Below are 25,401 nucleotides of genomic sequence, written 5' to 3'. Positions count from 1 at the left end.
TCACCTTCAAAGGTAGCCCCACATAGAGCATTGCAGTAGTCCAAGCGGGAGATAACTAGAGCATGCACCACTCTGGCAAGACAGCCTGCAGGCAGGTAGGGTCTCAGCCTGTGTACCAGGTGGAGCTGGTAGACAGCTGCCCTGGACACAGAATTAACCTGCGCCTCCATGGACAGCTGTGAGTCCAGAATGACTCCCAGGCTGTGCACCTGGTCCTTCAGGGGCACAGTTACCCCATTTAGGACCAGGGAATCCCCCACACCCGCCCACCCCCTGTCCCCCAAAAACAGTACTTCTGTCTTGTCAGGATTCAACCTCAATCTGTTAGCCACCATCCATCCTCCAACCGCCTCCAGGCACTCACACAGGTCTAGAAGCTAGAGCCTGCCCCGGGCATAGAAATGACCAGTTTGCACACTGGGTTTCCCTGCCACCATTAGGGGAGGGAGAGAAGGGCAGCTTTCACGGTCACCTAGGAGACGAGGGTAGCCTTAGAGAATGCAGCAGCTAGAGGGAAAGGAGAATGGTTAAAACTCCCAGACAGTCATCAACAAGGAAAAGCTCTGTTGTGTGTGTGTGTGTGTGTGTGTGTGTGTGTGTGTGTGAAGCCTCTTCCCAGAAGCTTGGAGGAGGGGGGCTACGTCTCCCTTTCCCTGGCCCGTTACTATATAAAGAGTGACCTAGCATCTCAGCCTCCCTTCTCCTCCTTCCAAGAGTGCGAGTGGTAGAGTCATCTTACCTCCGCCAAGTATGTTCTGCTCCCAATAAATTCTTTACATAGGAGATCTTTTCCTGAACAACAGCAGAGAGGGGGGGGGGGGGAGGACACAAAACCAAACCTCCTCTCAAAAACTGTGCATGTTAAAAAAAAAAAATAGAGGGAAAAATCACGCTATTTCTTGCCAGGGACTGGATGATTATGAGCCTCAAGAAACTGAAAAGGGGCAGGAAAAAACGTGGAGGCAGCATTCTTCCTATTTAAAGCTGCATCACTTTGGAGGGGGGGGGGTGTTTGCAGACTCTGCGAGAGCTAGTGCAGTTTTTTTCTTTTTCTTTTTTAAAGCAAGCAAGCATCGGGGAACTGGCAGACTTCTTTTCTGTTTCATCCTGCGTGAGTGCTGAAAGGAAAAGAGCTGGCTTCATGGTGTTCAAATAATATTTTTACACTTTTTTTTTTGCATCCCCCCCACCCCGCCCGCCCCAGGAGGAGGATATACATGTCTAATATTTAGACATGATGGCAACCTGGACTCAAAGAAGAACTTTGGTCATTCTTATTGCTTTTCTAGGATGTTTGCGAACAATACGAACACAAGAGGAAGAAGAGTTTGAAGGGGGTGAGTTATTTTCTTCCAATTCTTCTTCTTTTGTTGCTTGCATACGTTGAGTAACGGTGGATCGGGAAGTCTGGAAGGGGCTGTTGTGTGCGTGTGTCAGTGTGGTCTCTCCCCTGTGTGTCACTGTTGTGAAATGGGGGCTTGAAAAGAAACGGGCTGGAGTATATATAAGTTTCAAAAGTTGAAACGTCTTTTGCTTTCTGTGCAAACACGGGAGTAAGTAAAGAACAATGAAATATACAACAAAGCAAACGAGAGGGGGGGGGAATCTCTGCAGTGAAAAACCCTGTTACTTGGCATTACCCCTCTGTGTGAGATTGTGGAAAGTTTTATTTTGTGTGTGTGTATGTGTGTTGCAACAAAAGAGAGTGGTAGGGACGAAACTTTTGGAACATTTTGAGGAGAGCGAGAGCGAGAGCGAGAGAGAGAAGTAAACACAAGGACTTGGAAGGGTGGAGTCCTTATGCACTGCCTGAACTACATCTGTTTTATTCCATTCTTTGTTTGAGAGAATTACACAGAACTTTATTCTCTTTTTCTCCGCTTTTCTCTTTCTCTTTTCGGGAGAGAGAGCTGTCTCCCTGTTGCCCAGCGACTTGGGCTTGACGGAATCCAGACTTCTGACATACTGTGTTCCCACCCTTCAGACTTCTGTGTTATCTGGATATTGGCATTTTGTCCCCTGATGTTAGAGAGGACAGGAAGTTAGGAGGCTCGGGTACTTGTCTTCGTGGCATTGGAGATGGTTTCCTTTTCAGCTGGCCTGTTTGCTTCCGATTTGTATCAATTAAAATGCAAATTTTGGGAGGGTTTCATAATAGGTAGATTCTGCTGTCTTAATATATTTTGGCTAGCTGGAAAGTCGCATGTGGCAGTGAAAGTATCCGATATATTTGTCACAAATTGGAACTGAGAATAAGGTGAAACTTATATAAAGATCGCTTGCAAACTACTGGATTGCATTGTTAAAACGGTGTTAGTAGGATGCACAATTGTCTTTGTACAGAATGCAGTAAAATGCTCGATACGTGGTTCAGGTTTGAACCAGGTCAGAGGGTTCCCCCCTCCTCTTGCAAAGGAAGACAAGCCCTTTTCCAGTTCTGTACATTGTGCAAGCAGACCGGCAGAGCCTTTATGTAACCTTCTCAGCTGGCTCAAGATGATTTGCACCAGGGCTTCAGACAGGACCGATTTGAAATGGGAAGACAATGGGAAACACACAGCCCCCTCCGAAGCCATCTGTACACAGAGGTGTAATTAGGTTGAGTGGGTTTTACAGAGCGATCCTATGCATGCTTAGCCACGAGTAAGTCTCGCTTTTTCCAATAGGTCTCGTTCCCTAGCAAACATGCTTAGGATTGCAACTACAACACCATTTTGTCGAAAGTAGAAAAGGGAAGTTGGAGCGCAAAGTTTTAACTTCAAAGTAAATAAGAAAGCATGCTTCCAGCGAGCGAGATTTCTGAAGGGCTAGGTTAGTACATGCCATTTGTCTGTTTGTTTCTGTTATGGAAACCCTGGGGTGAGCCAGGGATGTTGCATTGCAACACATTTGCTAATGGATATTACACGCGGAGAGGTTTTCAACTGAGCAGATGAGGATGACTTGGCAGGCCAGAATGTGAACTATTTTATGGCATGACCGTAGCCTATTTGGTTATTGTCCCTTCTGCCTAGCGGTTTTACTACACGTTTAAAACTATATGAGTTGCCTTGGATTCAAGACTTGGAGGAGCACATCTGCAACCTCATTTTCACAGGAAGCACCAGCTTGTTTTGTGGTAGGGATTATCTAATGACACGATCCATGATGCAGAAAGCGTGTGTTTTGTAAGTCATTGTAGGAGTTTTATTTAATGTGGGATTACAGCAAGGCCAGCCAATGCGTGGCATATTGGCCAGCCAGCTGCTGGGTGTTGCTGATTCCCTAGTTTGCTACTTTTGTTGCTGCCTCTACACTAGGGTATGTTGCAGTCCCAGATGGCAATGTGGTGTCTGGAGGCAGCACTGAGAGTATAGCTCCCATAGGATTAGGAAACTAGAATCTTCCCTAAAGATTCCTCTGGACACATGCCTCCTGGTTCCTAGGCCTTTATGGTAGCGTTGTCTCTGCATACTTCCAAAAGTGCCTGCTCTGAAGCGGAACAGGCTGTTCCCTTAAACTGGACAATTTGTGAGATGTGCTGGCGAGTTTTTAAGATCCTGCACCTTTCCAGACCTCTGCATGTACTCCTCAGCTCCAGCTGGGTTGGCATCGTTTGCTACTATTCTGGTTGAGTCCTGTTGACTACACTTATCTTTAATGTGGGTATGGATGGCTGGAGGTCTCACTTTTCTTCAATAGAAGTGCTGAAAGTCAGGTGGGATGCTATCCCACTTCTTTTTAGGGGGCCCTATGACTTGTTTGCTAGTTTTCAGGACGACATAGTTGAATGTGGCCTAACCACACCACTTAGGTTGAATTTAGATTCCGTTTAGATGATTTATAGCCCATGCTTTGTACAAGCCAAAGGGTGGTTTACAGCAAAACCAAACCGGTTCAAAACAATAGCAGAACTTCTAATTGCATAAAACAACTCAACATCAATTTACTAATAGCAGCAGCAGTGCACTAATCAATTTATCCAATCAGGTCTCCTCTTCCTCCAAACGCCTGCTGAAAGGAGGACATTTTAACCAATCGCCTGCACTTATATAGAGATGAGGCCTAGCACACTTCTGCAGGGATGGAGTTCTACATACCTACTTATTTATAAGATTTCTATCCTGTGTTTCTCCATAAGGCCTCAGGGCAGGTTATAACAATCTAACATGCATTTTTATAAGATAAAGATAAAACTGTTAAAATTAGAAAACAAGTAAAACCATTCTAAATTGAATGGAACAGTATAAAGTCAACAAAAGAATCAGCCCCCCCCCCAGCACACACATGCCCTAACTGGTAAAGGTCAGGGTATGATGAAAGCTGTACAATGAAGGTGCCAGACACACCTCTGTGGGGAAGGAGTTACACAATTTAGGGGCTGCCACAGAGAAGGCCTTCTTCTGGGCTGCCAGTCCCGACACTTCTGAGGGCAGCAGAACTGCCAAGAGTGTCCTTCTGCTGATCTCCATCCCTGAGAACATACCCTCCAACATTTCTCCAATGAAAATAGGGACGTCCCATTCCATAATGATAATTTTACTATTTATACCCCACACATCTTACTAGGTGGCCCCAGCCACATAATAAAACATTAAACATTAAAAAAAAAACCTTCCTTATACAAGATTGTCTTCAGACGGCTTGGGCATCAGATAACTCCATAGCCTCCAACATTTCTCCAATGAAAATAGGGATATGCCAGTGGGACATGCCAGGATCAAAACAGAAACTGGGACAGCTCCTCTAAATCAGAGGACATCCCTGGAAAACAGGGACACTTGGAGGGTCTGTGAGAAAGTTAATTGGGATAGAGAAGGTCTTTCAGGTATTTGTGGCCTAAGTTGATTAATGCTTTAAGCACTAACATGAGCACCTTGAATTGGACCCAGGAGCAAACTGGCAACCAGTGTAGCTGTGTGAAGACAGGGGCTACGTGTGCTCTAAATGGAACTCCAGCCAGTAATCTGGCTGCCACATCTTTGACAGTTGAAATTTTGTTATCGTTTCCAAGAGAAGACCCATGTAGAGCGCAGTGCAGTCATCTAGTCTGGAGGTTATCAGAGCATGGAGAACAGTGGCCAAGTCATCAGAGGAGGTGCCACTGGAAAGGCCCTGCCCCAGACCTTCCACGCCACATACCTCACCCCACATTTCCTCCCATATAGGCAGTTGCCAGATGTTTCTCCCTTCTCTACCTCGGAAGTTCTGGCCTACTCAGACTTCACCTCTGCTCATTTTAATAAGCTGAATCCAGCGCTGTGGTGATTATTTGAGCTTGATTGCAAAGGGTTGACTTTCATGAACCGTGAAGGCAAGTTATGACCTATTTTCTGTTCAGTTTTGTTTAAGCCAGGGGTTGTCAACCTGGTCCCTACCACCCACTAGTGGGTGTTTCAGGATTCTAGGTGGGGGGTAGAGGGTTCTACAGCACAAGCGGAATCGTCCTTCCATTAAGGGCTGTAGTTAAATAATATCTGGGGGAATCACAGGTTCCCCATCTCTTCCTTGCAGAATTGAAAGGTACAGTATTTATCTTTTTCTGTTTCTGCCTGGTTTCTCACATGGAACCTTTCGCATGTTAGGCGAACGTGATAACCACTACACTACGGAAACTTGCATATAGGTACAGTATTTATAAAGCCTGCGATGAAACCGCCGGAAGAGCTCCTTTGCGTGGAGAGATTCACATTAGAAATTTCTCATCATCAGGCTGGTCCCAGAATGCCAAGGAGGTGCACAGGCTCTGATGAGCACGGGGGAATGCTAAATGCCATGCCTCCAGCTCACCACTTTTGCATCCATACAGTATCCATGCTCTGACATTGTAGAACAGGGGAACCTTGGTTCTCGAACTTAATCCGTTCTGGCAGTACGTTCGACTTCCGAAACTGTTCGAAAACCAAGGCATGGCTTCTGATTGGCTGCAGGAGTTTCCTGCATTCAAGCGGAAGCAGTGTCGGATGTTTGGCTTCCGAAAAACGTTCGCAAACCGGAACACTTATTTCCGGGTTTGCAGCGTTCGGAGGCCAATTTTTTTGTCAGCTAAGCCGTTCGAGAACCAAGGGACCACTGTATTGAGTTTTCCTTCCTCTACTCAACATTGTTGGCTGACATAGGCAGGATCTGAAGAAAACGTGGAACATTGTGACATCAGGGCATGGGTAAGTACTATTGGACAGGGGAGGGGAACTTTCAGACCGTGGGGCCTCCCCATTCTTCCCACAACCTCCCCCGCTCTCTTTCTCTCAATGCCCCCATATGGAAATTTGATTGTTTTAAGAAAACCTTCCTTTAGCTGTAATGGGAAACTGTTTTTCAGCTTAACTGCAACATGGAGCCAGTTGGGTTGAGGAGGGGAAAGGGAAAGGCCCTGTGATTTTCACGAAGACCAACCCCTGCCCCCCAGCAGTTAGACTTGAAAAGGCTCCATGGCTTATATTTTCAAGCTTAATTGTTGTGTGCGCATGGCAGAGAAAATGAGTATATGTGGACAGATGTGTCCAAGAATGAATGGATGGGTGGGCTGGCATAATGCTAGATACGAGAAAGGTTGAATATGGATGTATGCAGATAAAGGTTTATGTGAGAGAGTGGGAACACAGCAGGCCCCACCCACTTCTAGGAATCTGGCCTCCAGATGAAAAAAAGGTCCTTTAAGCACAATTATAGTGCTCATACTATGTCTCTTAGGCCGATTGGAAGGTGGGCAGTTTGAATCCATGCAACAGGGTGAACTCCCAATGCTCTGTCCCAGCTCCTGCCAACCTAGCAGTTCAAAAGCATGCCAGTGCAAGAAGATAAATAGGCACTACTGTGGCAGGAAGGTAAACAGCGTTTCAGTCCTCTCTGGCACTCATTACGGTGTTCCGTTGTGCCAGAAGCAGTTTAGTCATGCTGGCCACATGACCTGGAAGGCTGTCTGTGGACAAACGCCGACTTTCTTGGCCTGAAAAGCAAGATGAGCGCTGAACCCCAAAGTTGCCTTTGACTGGACGTTACTATCCAGGGGTCCTTTGCCTTTTACCTTTTACTATGTCAGCATTAAGGGACGCGGGTGGCGCTGTGGGTAAAACCTCAGTGCCTAGGACTTGCCGATCGTATGTTCGGCGGTTCAAATCCCTGCGGCAGGGTGAGCTCCCGTCTTTCGGTCCCAGCTCCTGCCCACCTAGCAGTTCGAAAGCACCTCTAAGTGCAAGTAGATAAATAGGTACCGCTTTATAGCGGGAAGGTAAACGGCGTTTCCGTGTGCTGCGCTGGTGCTGGCTTGCCAGAGCAGCTTCGTCATGCTGGCCACGTGACCCGGAAGTGTCTTCGGACAGCGCTGGCTCCCGGCCTCTTAAGTGAGATGAGTGCACAACCCTAGAGTCGGACACGACTGGCCCGTACGGGCAGGGGTACCTTTACCTTTACCTTATGTCAGCATTGGAAATAGTAACAGTATAATGGATGCTATAGATTTTATGCTGTGCTCTTATATTTTCTATGACATGAGGAAGGGAAAACAGATGGTTGCTAAACCATGACCTGTAGTAGGCCAAAGCCATTGAATACTGGACAGTGTGCTAGGAGGAACAGCATTTATCAAATCCTTCCACTTTGAATTTGGCATAAGGTTGAACACAGCTGAATCAGTACGTGCTCCGAGGTTGGATTAAGTATAGCTTGGAGACCCTGGTTCAATTGGGGGCCTTGATTACAGCATAATGATCTACAAGCTCCTTTCTGTACAGAGAATACAGAAATTTCACTGAAAAGAATTGGCAAACTATTGCAATAGATCATGACTTCTGCTAATGATTTCCAGATCCAGCAAAGAGAAGCAGCAGCAGTTGGAAAAATGTGCAATTCCTGCTTTCTCAACAATGACTGCTCTGAAGGATCTGTTTCCCATGGAAAATCATGATATAATATAACTAGGAATGTATTTTTAAAAATGGTATAAAACCAGTGTTGCTGGCACGTTGGGGAAAAGAAGACGACTGGGGTGGATTAATGAACCCTATGCGAACCATATTGCAGGCCCCTGAACACTGGAAAATAGGGAGCTGTCTCACCCAATATTGTCTACTCTGACTGGCACCAGCTCTATAGAAGTGCAAGGGACCAGCTTAAAGCTGTGACTTCCCTTTTCCTCTTCCTGCAATCACCATGTTGCTTGAGGATGAGAGAGGCCAGTGGAACCAGTTGCCACTGCCTTCCTGCAATCACATCTAAAGAGTAGATTGAGAACCATTGCATTAGACCTGGGACAAGCACATAAAGCCTGTCTGTTGAACGTATCCAGGAGAAAAATGTTTCAGAATGTGTCCTGGCTTTATCTCTAATGCTCTAATTCCTGTTCCCTCCCCCACTCCTATGCTATGGGTGGGGAGGAGGATCAGACCAGAGGGCCAGATCTGGTACCTGGTGTCCATTGGCACTGGAAGGGCAGAAAGCTGAGAGCCCAGCCGATGATGGAGGCAATGGCAGATGGGGCAACTAATTCTTGCTTGGCCCCTATCCTTCTCCCTGATGAGATGTCAGCCCTGATGCAAAGGTGGAGAAAGCTGACAGTGCAGGCCTGGAATGAATGTAAGAAAGAAGGCAGGCAGATTAGGGCTGGCTGGGTTTTTTTGGGGCAGATCCTCATCTGCCCTAATGAATCAGCCATCACTGACCATGCCAAATGTGTTTCTTATGCCTAGCGCCCACCAAATCAGAAGTGTGGTCTTTTGTTTGGCAGGTTAGGTTGCAATCCGATACGTATGTAGGGCTTTTCTGCACTTCAGCTTTTCCTGTGCCAAGAAGGCAGTTTTCTGCTTGTTCTGCACTTTCTAGGCATGGGTCTGAGCAATTTTGCCTTTGCCCCCGGAAAACCTGCTCTTTGGTGCTAAATCGGAACAAATGGCAACCTGCGAAAAACCCAATTGCCATTTGTTCTGATTCAGCACCAAAGATCAGGTATCCCTCGGGAAAAGTGGCAGGAGAAACGCAGGTGTGGATAGGTCCTTAACTTGGGAGTAAGTCCTATGGCTTGTTGTTGTGACCATCCTGGTCATTTTGACCATCACTAAAAAGAAATATACGTCCTATCCATACTATGCAGAATGCGCATAGACACACCATTAAAAGACAGCATTAGCCGTACATATATATTTTGAAATGCAAACCAAAACACGTGTGTTTCTGTATTTCACTGACGATCAGATCTTTACAGTCCATCATATTATCCTTGATGAACATTCTTCTCAGTTTTTGAGTAGCAACCACAAATCTTACATTGAGTTAGTCCTATCGGAAAGGGTGATACTTGTTTCTAAATGAACCATTTGGGCTAAAAGAAGGGATGTGTGTGTGTGTGTGTGTGTGTGTATAGATCTAGATCTAGATCTAGATAGATATATATGAGAGACATAAGGTAAAGGTAAAGGTACCCCTGCCCGTAGGGGCCAGTCTTGCCAGACTCTAGGGTTGTGCGCCCATCTCACTCAAGAGGCCGGGGGCCAGCGCTGTCCGGAGACACTTCCGGGTCACGTGGCCAGCGTGACATCGCTGCTCTGGCGAGCCAGAGCCGCACACGGAAACGCCGTTTACCTTCCCGCTAGTAAGCGGTCCCTATTTATCTACTTGCACCCGGGGGTGCTTTTGAACTGCTAGGTTGGCAGGCGCTGGGACCGAACAACGGGAGCGCACCCCGCCGCGGGGATTCGAACCGCCAACCTTTCGATCGGCAAGCCCTAGGCGCTGAGGCTTTTACCCACAGCGCCACCCGCGTCCCTTATGAGAGACATACTTCCTTGGTATTATACCTACATGTGCATATACCTAAAATATCTTGGTTAATGCAAATGTTACTCTTTTATACTTTTATGCTCCTAATATGCTTTCTTACTTTGTTATTCCGCAACAGTGTTGCTATCTCAAAGGACATTCTTAGCTTTGTGGCATATATGATTCTGTGGTCTAAACCACTGAGCCTAGGGCTTGCCAATTGGAAGGTCAGTGGATTGAATCCCCGCGACGGGGTGAGCTCCTGTTCCTCGGTCCCTGCTCCTGCCCACCTAGCAGTTCAAAAGCACATCAAAGTGCAAGTAGATAAATAGGTACCGCTCCAGCAGGAAGGTAAACGGCGTTTCCGTGCACTGCTCTGGTTCGCCAGAAGCGGCTTAGTCATTCTAGCCACATGACCCAGAAAACTGTCTGCGGACAAACGTCGGCTCCCTCGGCCAGTAAAGCGAGGTGAGCGCCGCAACCCCAGAGTCATTCGCGACTGGACTTAACGGTCAGGGGTCCTTTACCTTTTTACTGTACCATTTTTAATAGCACAGAATTATTGGGCCTTGCTACAAAATGTCCTATTTTCATATTATTTTCCATACCAGCTCCCCCCCCCCACCAAACCCCATGGAAAACCAAAACCTCTGCCAAAAAGCAGCTATTTTGCTATATGCTTACCTAGGAAAACCCAGCTCAGAGGTAGCATCTGTTTTTAAGTAGAACCCACCCAAATTTCCAGCTGAGCTAATTGAGCCACAGGAGGTTAAATGGCTTAGCCATGATGATTGGGATTAGAACCTCTAGCAGCCCCTTGTTTTTTCTCTCTCGGTTATTTAAGTGATTAGACCACACAGGATCTGTTGCTTTATGAGACATCCTAAATAATGGCTTCTTTTGTGAATGTGTGTGTTGCAGAGGGAGGCAGAAGGGCTTCTGGATGCAAAGCCAACTGTTTACAATGTGGCAACTCGTATGCAACTTGTACATCATAAAAAGTGGGCCGTAAAAGAGGCACATCAAATTCCAGCTAATGAGCATGTTTCAAACGCCGGATGTGTGGTTTTTGCCCCCCATTCTTAAGTTGTTTTCTAGAAGGTCAGATCCAGACATGCACTGTCTGGAGGAATATGTTCTGGGAATGGTGCTGTTCATGATTTTTTGCCCTAGAGCTAGTGGAAGGCAAGTGACTTTATAAATGTGTATAAACCTCTGGACCATGAAATACTGAGCAGTGAGCAAACATGTACAGAAGTCCATTGGAGGTGCCATCATAAAACAGGTTTAGAACATAAGGAGCAATGTACAAGAGCTAGTGCAAGAGATTGCAAAATTCCTGGCACCAGTAGAAGGACACCTCTAGGATTCAGTTCTTTTCTCATGCTAGGAGCTCAAGTGGAGTCAGAAAAAGCTGTATACAGAAGAGCGCCTCTGGATCCAGCCCTGAATGTTTAACATGCCAGTTGAGCACAACTTGGGTGGATCTATACACAGGGGGAAAAAACGCTATAAGTAAGTCAGAAATTAAATTGTTATAACAAAGGGGGGAAAACGCTATGTAGAATCTCAAATAATTTTTTTTTGCTCTCCAGCGCCATCTGGTGCTGCAGGTTTATAACACATTCAAAGCACTGTTTTTTGTCTAATGTAGCTGAGTCCCTTATGGTCCTTGAAAAAGGTCTCAGTCATGGTAACGAACCAATGTGTTTCAAGAGCATTTGTTAGGATTATTATGCATATAAAACAACTAGAACTTTGGAGCCAGGGGTGCCAACTTGAATAAAATATGGTGGGGGCCCAGGTAACCAATCACGTGACGCAGTGTACACACATCATTTGAATGGGAATGCCAAACAACTTTGTGGAAGTCTGGCATCCTCCACGGCCTCTAGGAGTTGGCTCCTAGGATTGGAGCTGGGTTCCTTTGAAATTTCAGATTGTGTTTGCAGTGCTGATTCTCCAGGAAAGGTCCTAGCTCAGAGCTAGAGCTTTGCCTACGGAGGGTCTCAGGTTCAGCATCTCTAGGTAGGGCTGGGATTATTGTCTGCCTGAAACTCAGGAGACGTGCTGGAAGCCTGATGTGCCTGATCATGTTCCTATCTTATGTTGGTCTTATGACCCTAGGCGTGTCACGATGTATGTTATAGAAAGCCACAATGGATATGAGAATATTTTTTTCTCTACTGCATAGTTGCTTCCCCCTTGATGACCCTTTTATGCTGTATTTCTTTACAACATCAACTTTGTTGGGCTGATCGTGTTGTGTGGATGCCTGGCTATTGTCTTCCAAAGCATCTACAGTGGTACCTCAGGTTACAGACGCTTCAGGTTACAGACGCTTCAGGTTACAGACTGCTAACCCAGAAATAGTACCTCAGGTTAAGAATTTTGCTTCAGGATGAGAACAGAAATTGTGTGGCGGCAGCGCAGCGGCAGCGGGAGGCCCCATTAGCTGAAGTGGTACCTCAGCTTAAGAACAGTTTCAGGTTAAGAACGGACCTCCAGAACGAATTAAGTTCTTAACCCGAGGTACCACTGTACTCTGTTCCGAACTTAAAAATGGAAAGCGTAATGCTGGTGGTCAACAAAAGAGGTTCAAAGACTCTCTCAAGGCAAATCTAAAAAAATGTAGTATAAGCGCCAACAACTGGGGAACACTGGCCTGTCAGCGCTCCAGTTGGAGAACAGCTTTTACCAAAGGTGTCGTGGGCTTTGAAGACGCTCGAACTCAGGACGAAAGGAAGAAACGTGCTAAGAGAAAGGCATGCTTGGCAGACCCTCACCGTGATCAACTCCTGGCTTGAAACCTATGTCCCCACTGTGGAAGGACGTGTGGATCCAGAATTGGCCTCCACAGTCACTTACAGGCTCACTGTTAAAACCGTGTTTAGGGAAGACAATCTTACTCGGCCACGAATGATCGCCAAAGAAGGAGACATGTAGTCCTGGGTGCTGCTTGGAACTTCTAATCTTTTGCTAAAGAAAATCTATTAAGCAACTTCCTTTAGAAGTTAGAAATCTCTCTGTTCATATACGTGTCATTCTCCCTGACTGTCACCTATTACTTTTGCGAAATGGTCTGTTTCTAATTAGGTGATTAGCAAAACACCCACCGTTATGATTGGCTGGATGTATGTGCAAAGAGGCTGGACCTTATTCACATTTGTGGTGCAGATGTAACAACATGATGTGTCCAAGCATCGATTTCCACCCCCACCCCCCTCTCTTCCTCTGTTGCATGCAGGGATTTCCTCTCTCCTTTTCTATATCGAGGCAAACAATACTGTTGTTCAAACCAGCAAACAAAGATCAGAAACCTGGATGTAATTCTCACATATTGCTGAAGCCTTATCTTTCCTGGTGTATGCCACGTTAAATAACTCTTCCATTCTGAAAGAGGATGTACAACCTGAATCACTACAGCAGTTTCCTTAATTTATTTCATTCCAGTTACAAATCGCATCCTGGGAAACATCTCAAAGCGATTCAAATTTTAAAAGTCAACAATGAAAATGCATGGAACAATTTCATATATATATAAACAAGTCAGGTCGAATGCAGATACAGACTGATAATCCATAGCCTTGAGCAGAATTTTAACCTTACAGCCGACCACTCCTTATAAAATTCCTGCAACTCAAATCACATTCAGCAACATTTCCTATCTAACAGACAGTCATGGCCCCAAGGTCACGCAGTGAGCTTTGTGGCTGGTGGGAATTTGAACCTAATTCTCCTCAATCCTAGTCCAACCCTCTTTAAGTACTATGCAAACTCAAAAAATGAGGGGTGCTAAAAAGTTGTGACAGGACTTGGGACTTCAAAAGATGTTTTGGTTAAATTAATCTAATTTCATTTTACTTGGTAAGTAAAATGTGTATTGAAATTGCATAGAAGCCTTTAAAAATGATTGTCAAGTACCTACACTTATATTATTATTATTAGGCATTGCCTGACATTTCCAGAAAGTAAAATTAAAATTATTTGGTTTTCTGAATGCGGTTTAAGTGCTTCTTCATTGAGCACAGACTTACCAAGCTAAATGTTGTCCAATCATAAAATAATAATAGCAGATTTGATTTCATCACACCCAAAAACATACTTTAAGGACCCTCGCTGAAAAAATATGCAAAAAGTAAGGTCCACCCCTAAAATGACACGCCCAACACTGTCACACTGGCCCTCATCTACAATGAGCATTTATAATCTATCTGATAAAAATCCCAACTATGCAACTTCTAGAACCAGAGCCAAAAATGACCATTCCTAGGAACAGCCTCTAATAAGCTAGGAACTCTCTTAAGTCATTCAATCGGGAGCTGCTCAGAGTGGCTGTGGAAACCCAGCCAGATGGGCGGGGTATAAATAATAAATTATTATTATTATTATTATTATTATTAACCTTTTAAAATTGTGGTTGAGCCATCACACATGGCTTACAATGCAGATGAGTGTTCTATCTCCATCCCTCTGTGTCCATTTTCATCACCTTCCATAAATTGGATGGTGGCTGCAGTGAGGACCCTTTGTAGCCATGAAGGGTCTATGTGCATTTTGGAATTCTGATCCCCTGCCCTCCCGGCTCCAAAATGTGCGGGGAGCCTCCCTCCACAGATACAAAAGCCTCCTTCCTGCAAACAGTCACTTTCCAGATCACAGAAGTCGATGAAAATGGGGATGTGGTGGAGATACAATTCTTTCCCCCAGTGCCCTCCCCTCATGCAATAATTCAGCCTCTTTTCTAATTCTAGGACTGAGGAAAAAAGAAAACAACATTAGCAGATCAAAAATGTATCCAAATTGTGTGACGGCTATGCATGTTCCAAAAGTGATTTCTCCATTCTGCCCATTGCATATAATGAAATTGGAATAGGGTGAATTGCTTAATATATTCAGGCTGCTACTCTTTGACACAGATTCTTGTCTCTTTCACATGCATAACTCGGAGTTGCTGTTTCCTTTGGTAATATGCTAATTGTTAATAGTATCAAATTTCACAATCCACATGTTATGTGCTTGCTTAACAATGTCTTGAGGCACATTAAGTACTATTCAAATGAAAGTATAGGCATGTTACTATGTGCTCTGGGCTATGGTAGGCAATTAAGGTTCATCAAGTACAGTACGACTTGTCCTTCATGTTTTGTTGTTGTTGTTGTTTAGTCGTTTAGTCGTGTCCGACTCTTCGTGACCCCATGGACCAGAGCACGCCAGGCACCTCTGTCCTCCACTACCTCCCGCAGTTTGGTCAAACTCATGCTGGTAACCTCGAAAACACTATCCAACCATCTCGTCCTCTGTCGCCCCCTTCTCCTTGTGCCCTCCATCTTTCCCAGCATCAGTGTCTTCTCCAGGGAGTCTTCTCTTCTCATGAGGTGGCCAAAGTACTGGAGCCTCAGCTTCAGGATCTGTCCTTCCAGTGAGCACTCAGGTCTGATTTCCTTAAGAATGGATGCATTTGATCTTCTTGCCATCCATGGGACTCTCAAGAGTCTTCTCCAGCACCATAATTCAAAAGCATCAATTCTTCAGCGATCAGCCTTCTTTATGGTCCAGCTCTCACTTCCATACATCACTACTGGGAAGACCATGGCTTTAACTATACGGACCTTTCCTTCATGTTTACTTTTATTTAAAGGAAAAGAAGATAGCTTGCGGTTGTGATATTTGCCAAAATGAAATGTTAGTGCAATTCCCATGTGTAAGCAAATGGCTTTTTAAAGTCTTGTAGGAAAATACCGTAATTCCCTCCCAACACCAAAATAAAATGGAGGCAGTTGTGGATTTCTGGTCTTTTCCAATACAACTAGTGAAAATAAGGATTTTAAAAAATAATGTATGGAAGTTCAGTGCTTTTTAGGGGTAGTGATTTTTTTGACATGGGTCAGTGTAACCTTGTGCAATGGCTTCAAAGAGAGTGATGGCAATCTGGTTCCCTGTTTACCCAATAAACACATATAAGAACACTTAGTGACTCCATATAGACATCACTAGAAATCGTGGTTTGTACTAACCACAGATAATAACCTGAGACATGGTTTCTGCTTCCAAACGTACAAATTATAGCTAGCATTTCTTGTCTACTTTCAGTTTCATATGTTTACTAGGGTTGCCATATAGTGGTACCTCAGGTTAAGTACTTAATTCATTCCGGAGGTTCATACTTAACCTGAAACTGTTCTTAACCTGAAGCACCACTTTAGCTAATGGGGCCTCCTGCTGCTGCCGCGCCGCCGGAGCACGATTTCTGTTCCCATCCTGAAGCAAAGTTCTTAACCTGAAGCACTATGTCTGGGTTAGCGGAGTCTGTAACCTGAAGCGTATGTAACCCGAGGTACCACTGTATTTCAAAAGTTGTTGAGCTTGGCTAAGATCCAGGACAAAGTGCTATCGGAAATTCCTCCCGGATGTCAATTCTGCCTTTGAAATCCCGGTAATGTCTGGGACTACTCTATTCTGAACTAAAAATGGAAAGCATAATGCTGGTGGTCAACAAAATAGGTTCAAAGACTCTCTCAAGGTTCTCTCAAAAAATGCAGTATAAGCACGGACAACTGGGAAACACTGGCCAATTGGAGCGCTCCAACTGGAGAACAGGCTTTACCAAAGGTGTCATGGGCTTTGAAGATGCTTGAATGAAAGGGAGGAACACGCTAAGAGGAAGGCACACTTGGCAAACCCTCACCTTGATCAACACCTGTCCGGGAACCTGTGTCCCCACTGTGGAAGGATGTGTGGATCCAGAATTGGCCTCCACGGTCACTTACCGTCTCACTGTTAAAACTGTGTTTATGGAAGACAATCTTACTAGGCTACGAGTGATTGCCAAAGAAGAAGAAGAAGAATGTCTGGGACTATCTGGACATATGGCAGCCCTGTGTTTACTGCTGACCCCATGGTGTTGTATGCTCTGGAGGAAGAGCATTGGTTTGTAACTATGGTTTGTAAAGTAGGGCACTGTGCAAACTGTAGTTTATTTTTCTGGTTCGTGAGTCTCTTGCCATTGCCTATTGAAATTCTGCAGATCCCTGGCATCATGTTTAATCCATGTGTGCTGCCTTTACTGCATGCTCAGGGACACGGGTGGTGCTGTAGTCTAAACCACAGAGCCTCTTGGGCTTGCTAATCAGAAGGTTGGCAGTTCGAATCCCTTCAACAGAGTGAGCTCCTGTTGCTCTGTCCCAGCTCCTGCCAACCTAGCAATTCGAAAGCACACCAGTGCAAGTAGATAAATAGGTACTTTGGCGGGAAGCTAAATGGTGTTTCCATGTGCTCTGGTGTCTGTCACGGTGTCCCATTGCACCAGAAGCATTTAGTCATGCTGGCCACATGACCCAGAAAGCTGTCTGTGGACAAACACCAGCTCCTTTGGCCTGAAAGTGAGATGAGCGTCGCAACCCCACTTTTGACTGGACTTAACAGTTCAGGGGTCCTTTACCTTTACCTTTACTGCATGCTCACAATAAGGAAATTTTAAAGATGGTTTGTGCCACTATAATAAATGTCATTTTAGTAGCTTCCAAGAGCATAAAATGTTTCTCTGCCGGGCATTAGTAGATTGTTGGAAGCCCTCAAAGGCCTTTCTCTTGTACCTGTAAAGGATCATTGTATGGACCAGACCAATAGTGGGAAAGAGTTTCTCTTTCTTTCTTTCTTTCTTTCTTTCTTTCTTTCTTTCTTTCTTTCATGAGGTTGGGTAACAGGGAACCAATGGAGGTCAAGGCAAATTGAGACACAGATGTAAAAGGTCAGATGTGGTTTAATGGATAGCTAAGAGGAGGCTGTGCTATTTATGGTAAATGGACTGGGGTAATTCACAACTGATCACTCGACTTGAAACGGGAAGAGTGCCCCATTCAATTTTCTTTTTTTAAGAAAAGGCATTACGGGAATCCTAAGGTATCTTTATGGAAACAATGTTTCAGATGAATGCAGTATCTCACCGGTAACAATGATGGAGGACGATTTCCAGATGTTTAAATGCTTGTCTTGGCAACGAGAAGGAATACTGAAACACGTACTGGCCAAATGAGAAAAAAGGAAGTGAAACAGTGATGTACGAGGCACAAGAGCTCATAGAGACTGGCACAATAAGCAGAATATGCAAAAGAGAGAACAGATGTAGGGTATAGGAGCCAACGGAATCATTTTGGTGCCCAGAATACACGGACGGTTACAGCTATAATTCATACTAGATAACAGAGAACAATTGCTAGTCTATTTTTATCCATTTATTTGACTTGGGAATATAGCCACAGGGGAATTTCAAAGGTGCCTCCTTATAATTCATCCACACAGAGTAATGGTGCTTCCAAGTATCTTCTGAGAGAGCGATACTTTGTGCAGATGTACTGCAGGTAGTTCAGGATTACATCTGAATATCTATGCTGTAAACCAGGATACGTAGCCATGGTTCTAAGTGGGTTTACTAACTCTGGTTTGAATGAACCATGGCATGAAGCGGAGACTTGACAGCATTTTTCAAGAAATGCCAGTTTAGAAATGGGATATTTAGAGTATGGAGGCATCAGGAGAGGTACACTTAACTTTTCTTGCTTGAATTTCTCTGCTCCCAAATGCCCTCTAAAATGACCCTGGTGGAGTTCGAAAAGCATGTTTGCCTTTGCAAAGGGTTAAGCGTCATCTGTCTCCCACACTTATTCTTCACTCCAAATTTCTCTTCCCAAAGAGTGTTTCATCGTCATCACCCACAGCTTCAGCACTCAGTTACATGTAGTTGAAACTTTCAGATAATGTGCACTTAGCTTCTATGTCATCAATCTCATTGGATAATCTTGGACAAATCAATCGCTCAGGCCCAAATTAGATGTCACATGTAGTCATGCATACCCTTTCTCAAATGTTTCCCTTTTTAAAATTAAAAGTAGCCTTTGGAAAAGCACCTTTGAATAGAAGGGCTGTTTGTGTGTGTGTTCAAAGTTACCTTTCCAAGCTGCCTGCATCGGAAAATTTAGATGCATGCATGTATTTTCCCTGTGGGCTCTCTGTGTGGAAGAGAATTGAATGGACAAACAACCATCCACAAATGAAAGGGGTTAAACAGAATCTTCCCATCCAAGGGCTTAGATCAGGTATGTTGAAACTTTGGCCCTCCAGAGGTCGCAGAACCACAATAAAATTTTGTATGCATGCACAACTTCCACCAGCCCTCAGCCAGTATGGACAATGGGACAGGGATGATGGCAGCTGTAGTTCAGCAACAACTGGAGGACCAAAGGTTCCTCACATCTTGGCTTCAATGCACAGTCTTCTGAGACTACTTTTGGTTGTAAAAAATGGAATGATACATACAATTGCCTGTCTTGTCTAGTTTGGACCACTGCTTAATCCAGACTGGTCATGCTCTCTGGCCAAATGGTTGACTGCAGTTATCACAAATGCAATTAAAGACGATGCGATCCCTTCACATGGAGGGCTGTAGGTTGGCAGAATTCTTGCCCCAGATGTTCTTGATTATTCGGAAATCCCCAAGTGGGCAACATTTTCCAGCCCAGGGTCTGCATGCCAATGGGGCAAAAACTGGGGCAGAGCAATAGATATGAAATTGACCTTTGTATGGTAGGTTCATTTCTACACTCATGCTCACACCCGCTCACACAGCCTTCTGGGCAAGCAGGAGTCATTACAGTGGTACCTCGGGTTAAGAACTTAATTCGTTCTAAAGGTCTGTTCTTAACCTGAAGCACCACTTTAGCTAATGGAGCCTCCTGCTGCTGCTGCGCCGCTGCTGCATGATTTCTGTTCTCATCCTGAAGCAAAGTTCTTAACCTGAGGTACTATTTCTGGGTTAGCGGAGTCTGTAACCTGAAGCATATGTAACCTGAAGCATATGTAACCCGAGGTACCACTGTATCAGATGTCAAGGATGCATTCCACACAGGCAAAAACAGTCATAGAAGATGTGCTGCAAGGCCTGTGAGGAGTGTGGCCCGGGGGGGGGGGAGGGTGTGTCCCGCGAGAGTAGGGAGACTACTGCAACACACTCTATGTTGGGCTACTTTTGAAGGTGACTCAAAAATTACAACTAATCCAGAATGCAGCAGCTAGACTGGTGACTAGGAGTAGGCGCCGGGACCATGTAACACTGGTCCTGAAAGACCTACATTGGCTCCCAGTACATTTCCAAGCACTGTTCAAAGTGTTGGTGCTGACCTTCAAAGCCCTAAACAGCTTTGGCCCTGAATACCGGAAGGAGCGTCTACACCTTCGTCGTCCAGCCCAGACACTGAGATCCAGCACCGAGGGCCTTCTGGCAGTTCCCTCATTGTAAGAAGCGAGGTTACAGGGAAGCTAGCATGGGTCTTTTCAATAGGCATGCCCATCCTTTGGGATGCCCTCCCAGCAGATGTTAAACAGATAAACAGCTATGTGGTTTTTAAAAGACATCTGAAGGGAGCCATATTAAGGGAAGTTTTTAGGGTTGTATTGTGTTTTTACTAGTTTTTGTTGTGAGCCGCCTAAAATGGCTGAGGCGACCCAATCAGATGAGTGGCATATAAATATGTTGTTGTTGTTGCAAGGGCTGGACAGCTTTAGGTTCTCTACCACTGTCTGTGGGGGAGAAAACCAGATGACATCATTTAGCTTCCCCTTACTGTTGCCATCTCGACACTACCACAGCGCTCACCATGATACCAAGAGCCATTAAAATTACACCAGTGTGGTGTAGTGGTTAAGAGCAGTAGAATCGTAATCTGGGGAACCAGGTTCGCATCTCCGCTCCTCCACATGCAGCTGCTGGATGACCTTGGGCTAGTCACACTTCTCTGAAGTCTCTCAGCCCCACTCACCTCACAGAGTGTTTGTTGTGGGGGAGGAAGGGAAAGGAGAATGTTACCCGCTTTGAGACTCCTTCGGGTAGTGATAAAGCGGGATATCAAATCCAAGCTCTTCTTCTTCTTCTAGGCTGGTCCAAGCAAACAAGCAGGTAAAGGCTGACTCTCAGCAGCACGGCTGGCTTGGGATTTGAAGGGGTTAAGCAAGCCTTTCTGGAAGGTTCTGTATGGTACTTCAGCTAAGTCCTGCAAAGGGCAGGCCATGATACCTCTTTCCCTCCTGGCTTTACAACCAACTGAAGTGAACCCAGAGCTGATATTTGAAGCACCTCTCATCTCTTGAATGATATTTACCTTGGGGTTGTCTTGGGATCAGAGCGACTATTCTATCAGCAATGCTTCCGTGACTCTTTGGTGCTTTCCAAACTGCTGTGGAGCTAAGCATGAGTTCCCACAGAAGCTCTGTTCTGCAGTGTCCAGTTTCCTGTTTGCACCATCAGGAGAGGCAAGATGTATGAATTTGCTTATGAGCCTGCAATGCAACAGTAGAGGAATTTCTCGGTGAATGCTAATTGGCTGGCTAGTTGCCTGGTCCTCAGTGCTTTGTTTAACTTGACCCCAGAAGGTCCGGACTGAATTTCACCCCAAGGGCTACTTCAAACATTTTTGGGTAAGAAATGTGTCACATTCAGCCCCATGACTAGAGATCTGGCCAACTGGGGGTTCTAACTAGATTATTCTCCTGGCACAGAGAATATAGTTTGTTTTGTTTTTAAAATTACTTCATTCCCTTCTTCCTTATTCCCATACTTTGCCTTTTCCCATGTGCTTGAAGACGTTCCTGTTTTCCTGAATTAGGTGAGATTAAGCATTTTCTAAACTCTCCCTCCAAATAAAACAAACGTTACAATTTAATGCAAATCCCAGAATACTAGTGACCTTTGGCTGCAGATAATAACAGTCCTCTTCAAGCATTCAGCCTGGACATCTGAGGGATAAACGGGGAGGGGGCCAGTCAGTCTTGCTCTCAACATTGCCTGGTGCACCCCTTCCACTCCCATCCTTGGTTTATTCAGCATGAAACTCTGAAGGGGGCTTGTAAATGTGTTCAGGTGAATGTACCTACAAGCCCCCCACCCCTTTTGCAGTGAGGAGCTCTTATCTGGGTTCCCAGTTGTGAGGAGACTTGTGAAAATAATCTTAGCAGGCCTTTAAACACAGTGTGGAGTTCAAAGTAGCACTGATGAGATAGTTCTTTCAGCATAAGAATTTTGGCTTGTCTGATGGCATCATATCCCCTCTGCTCCCTGCCATGCGCTGTTCTGGGGCTTCTCCCAACTTGTTGTTGTTGTTTAGTCATTTAGTCATGTCCGACTCTTCGTGACCCCACGGACCAGAGCACGCCAGGCACTTCTGTCTTCCACTGCCTCCCGCAATTTGGTCAAACTCATGCTGGTAGCTTCGAGAACACTATCCAATCATCTCATCCTCTGTCGTCCCCTTCTCCTTGTGCCCTCCATCTTTCCCAACATCAGGGTCTTTTCCAGGGAGTCTTCTCTTCTCACGAGGTGGCCAAAGTATCGGAGCCTCAGCTTCAGGATCTGTCCTTCCAGTGAGCACTCAGGGATGATTTCCTTAAGAATGGATAGGTTTGATCTTCTTGCAGTCCATGGGACTCTCAAGAGTCTCCTCCAGCACCAAAATTCAAAAGCATCAATTCTTCGGCGATCAGCCTTCTTTATGGTCCAGCTCTCACTTCCAGACATCACTACGGGGAAAACCATAGCTTTAACTATACGGACCTTTGTTGGCAAGGTGACGTCTCTGCTTTTTAAGATGTCTCCCAACTACCCAGAGCCAATTTGGGGAGGAGGAAGGGGAGTGGGAAATTTAGAAGTGGAGAGTGGGGAGTGGGAGTTTAGAACTAGACCTGTTGTGCTAGTGGGCCCCTGTGAGTTGCAACTACTTAGTTGAATCTGGTTTTCACACCAGAGGTTTCGAAGATGTTCTCTGGCAAATTGGGCGTGATGTGGCTTTGTAGACACCTCCAGGGACATTTCTCTCTGTAATGTGCAGACTTGTCAGCCTGTGGATAGCCTGTCGCTCTACTCATTCACAGTGCGGTTGGGGTTAGGAAACAGCATGGTCTCACCTCAGGGGGTGGTATGTGCTGAGTGAGAGTTTCCAATATCTGAAGAAGCCCATATGCGGGAGCATCCCTCACCTTCAAAATCTTGTGATGCGTTTTAATATTTACAGTACAGCCCAATGTGAATTTTTGGCATAGCAGACTGACCAAGATGGGAGTGTGCAAAGATATACAGCAGCCATAAGATGATACTTAATGCTGGGCGTATCAGTTGCATTACTTAGTTCCACAATGGACATGCTATGGTGGAAGAGGTTTGCCAGTAATGACCAGTGTTGAGTTTTTTAATGTTTACCTCATCCAGCAAGCAATTACAGAAATTATAGTAACCATAACAACAGAGTGCACATATAAACTATACACTGCGGAAGGCTTATAAAGAACTTGTGCAGCAGCTGAGCTCAAATTACAGAGTCTGTATTTTCAAGCATGCTGCACCCTATGTTAAGGATTCCACAGATAGTACTGTCTGAAAACTAGGCAGTGTTCAAGAGCTTCTAAGTCACTGAGTGATAAGGATACATTTACATTGTTACTGAATGGCTGTGAATATTTATGCCATTCATGAGGGGAGCATAAAGAAGTTTTTGTGGCACAGTGAATAATGTAATATTTGTGCTCATGAGTTCCAGGTTCATATCCCAGCATCTGCTTACTGGAAGTCTCTGAACCCCCCATTTTCTCTCATCTGCTGTTATCTATCTGTAAAACCAGGAATGCCAATGGTTCTTTATGGCAGATATGTGAATAAAATATGGGAAACTGATCTTCTAAACATTCTAGAGCAGTGTTTCCCAAACTTGGGTCTCCAGCTGCTTTTGGACTACAGTTCTCATCATCCCTGACCACTGGTCTTGCTAGCTAGAGATGATGGGAATTGTAGTCCCCAAACCGTGGAAGACCCAAGTTTGGGAAACATTGTTCTAGAGCTTTGGCCAAGCCAGGGTGCTGCAGGAGTAGAGATGTAAGTAGGCACTGGTTTGCATCTAACCCAAGTTCATGTCATGCAGCTGTGTTACATTCTACTGTGGTTTGAATTCCAACAAAAAACAAAACAAACCCCTGTTATTTGTCTTGCTCTGTGCTGTGGTGGAATTTTACATAATTATTCCACACCATTGCAAATGTAATGCAATGCGAAGGTCAGGAGACTTTGTCAATTACATATCATTTCATATCACAGACTGAAAACAACAGCAACAAATATTGATGATATTCGCTGGATTATTTTCCATTCTAGACATGGGATGAGTAAGTGAACTTTGGCAATTTCTGTTCCCATTTCCCTTTCCGTTGGAATTCTCCAACATTCCTATGCAGGAGACATTTGTGGTATGGCGCTCAAATGGGTGATGTGCCGTGGAAGTGAGCTCGGCAATGGCTTCCATAGCCCCACTTGGCAATTTCCTGGTGGTTGTGCATCTGCTATTTTGTAATAAAATAGCAAGATGGGCCAGGCTTGTTCACAGAAGATGGGCCAGACGTCAATCGAATAAATAAGAGTCAGAGCTCGAGAATTCCTGGCGGGACCTTTTCTCTTCCACTTTCTGTATTTCCACGGACTGGGGAGGATATGATGTTTGTGCACTCTGCTTTTCCTGCCTCAGAGAATCTTCTGTCCCTAGATGACAAAATGCCTTCATGCACAGTGCACTTAGGGGATGCTCACTGCCTTAAGAGTGCTGCAAAGTTGTCCCCCTCCCATGTATTTCAGACACACCGGGTTGTTGTTTGTGATGTGTCAGGGATGTTTTTACCATATGCAAAGGTGTTCACACCTTGCTAGAGAAGAATTAGGAACAGCTTAAAGACTCCAACCTGTGTGAAACTGGTTTGAGAGAAACTGCATCAGATAGTAGTAAAAAAGTACAAGATGCATATGCATTTTGGATAATGTCATGTGAACATGGATTAAAAACTCAGCACTGGAAATGCAGTGAGTCATATAAATGGGTGGGTATACACTGTCTAAGTCTCTCTCCCACATGCTAAACCTTAAAAGTATATAGACCAAGAGGGGCAACTCAATCTCCAAGGCTTCTGGTGGGCGCACTGATTACTGTCAGCTGATGTTGATCAAGTTCCATTTCTCATTGGCAGAAGCTGCTGAACAGCGTTGCTCAGCTCTGCCTTAAAACCTGACCAACATTCATCCATTCATCCACTTGTGTTATTTTTCCACACAAAAAAATCATGCTCAAAGCGGCTTGCAACAAAGAAAATACAAATGCATTTCAAACCAACAGTACAAAACAATTTCATAATAAAATAGCAAAACATAGTAACAATTTTATAACAGGGCAAAACAATGACATAGTAACAATTACATAATAATAGTATCAAATATACTGTTGTTGTTTAGTCGTGTCTGACTCTTTGTGACCCCATGGACCAGAGTATGCCAGGCACTCCTGTCTTCCACTGCCTCCCGCAGTTTGGTCAAACTCATGCTGGTAGCTTCGAGAACACTATCCAACCATCTCATCCTCTGTTGTCCCCTTCTCCTTGTGCCCTCCATCTTTCCCAAAATCAGGGTCTTTTCCAGGGAGTCTTCTCTTCTCATGAGGTGGCCAAAGTATTGGAGCCTCAGCTTTAGGATCTGTCCTTCCAGTGAGCACTCAGGGCTGATTTCCTTAAGAATGGATAGGTTTGATCTTCTTGCAGTCCATGGGACTCTCAAGAGTCTCATGTAATAACATACAAACCCCCCACATTTCAATT

At 44.9% G+C, this 25,401-nt stretch overlaps 1 protein-coding gene across 2 annotated transcripts in view; it reads left to right on the top strand.

The window, feature by feature from the left end:
* Positions 1-670: 670 nt before the first annotated feature.
* COL5A2 (collagen type V alpha 2 chain) overlaps positions 671-25,401 on the top strand; it is a 170,176-nt gene continuing 145,445 nt past the window's right edge. Inside the window, exons 1-2 of one of the 2 annotated variants that reach the window (XM_077917254.1) lie at positions 671-748; positions 1,205-1,337. In XM_077917254.1, the coding sequence (XP_077773380.1) occupies positions 1,235-1,337 (103 nt within the window). In that variant the 5' untranslated portion in view covers positions 671-748; positions 1,205-1,234. Of the gene's footprint in view, positions 749-891; positions 1,338-25,401 lie in introns of those variants that run through there. The other variant, XM_077917251.1, reaches the window with a different exon arrangement.

The sequence above is a fragment of the Podarcis muralis genome, chromosome 1 (genome assembly GCF_964188315.1).
Source record: "Podarcis muralis chromosome 1, rPodMur119.hap1.1, whole genome shotgun sequence".
Classification (NCBI taxonomy): domain Eukaryota; kingdom Metazoa; phylum Chordata; class Lepidosauria; order Squamata; family Lacertidae; genus Podarcis; species Podarcis muralis.
This window is presented reverse-complemented; position numbering and strand designations above follow the sequence as displayed.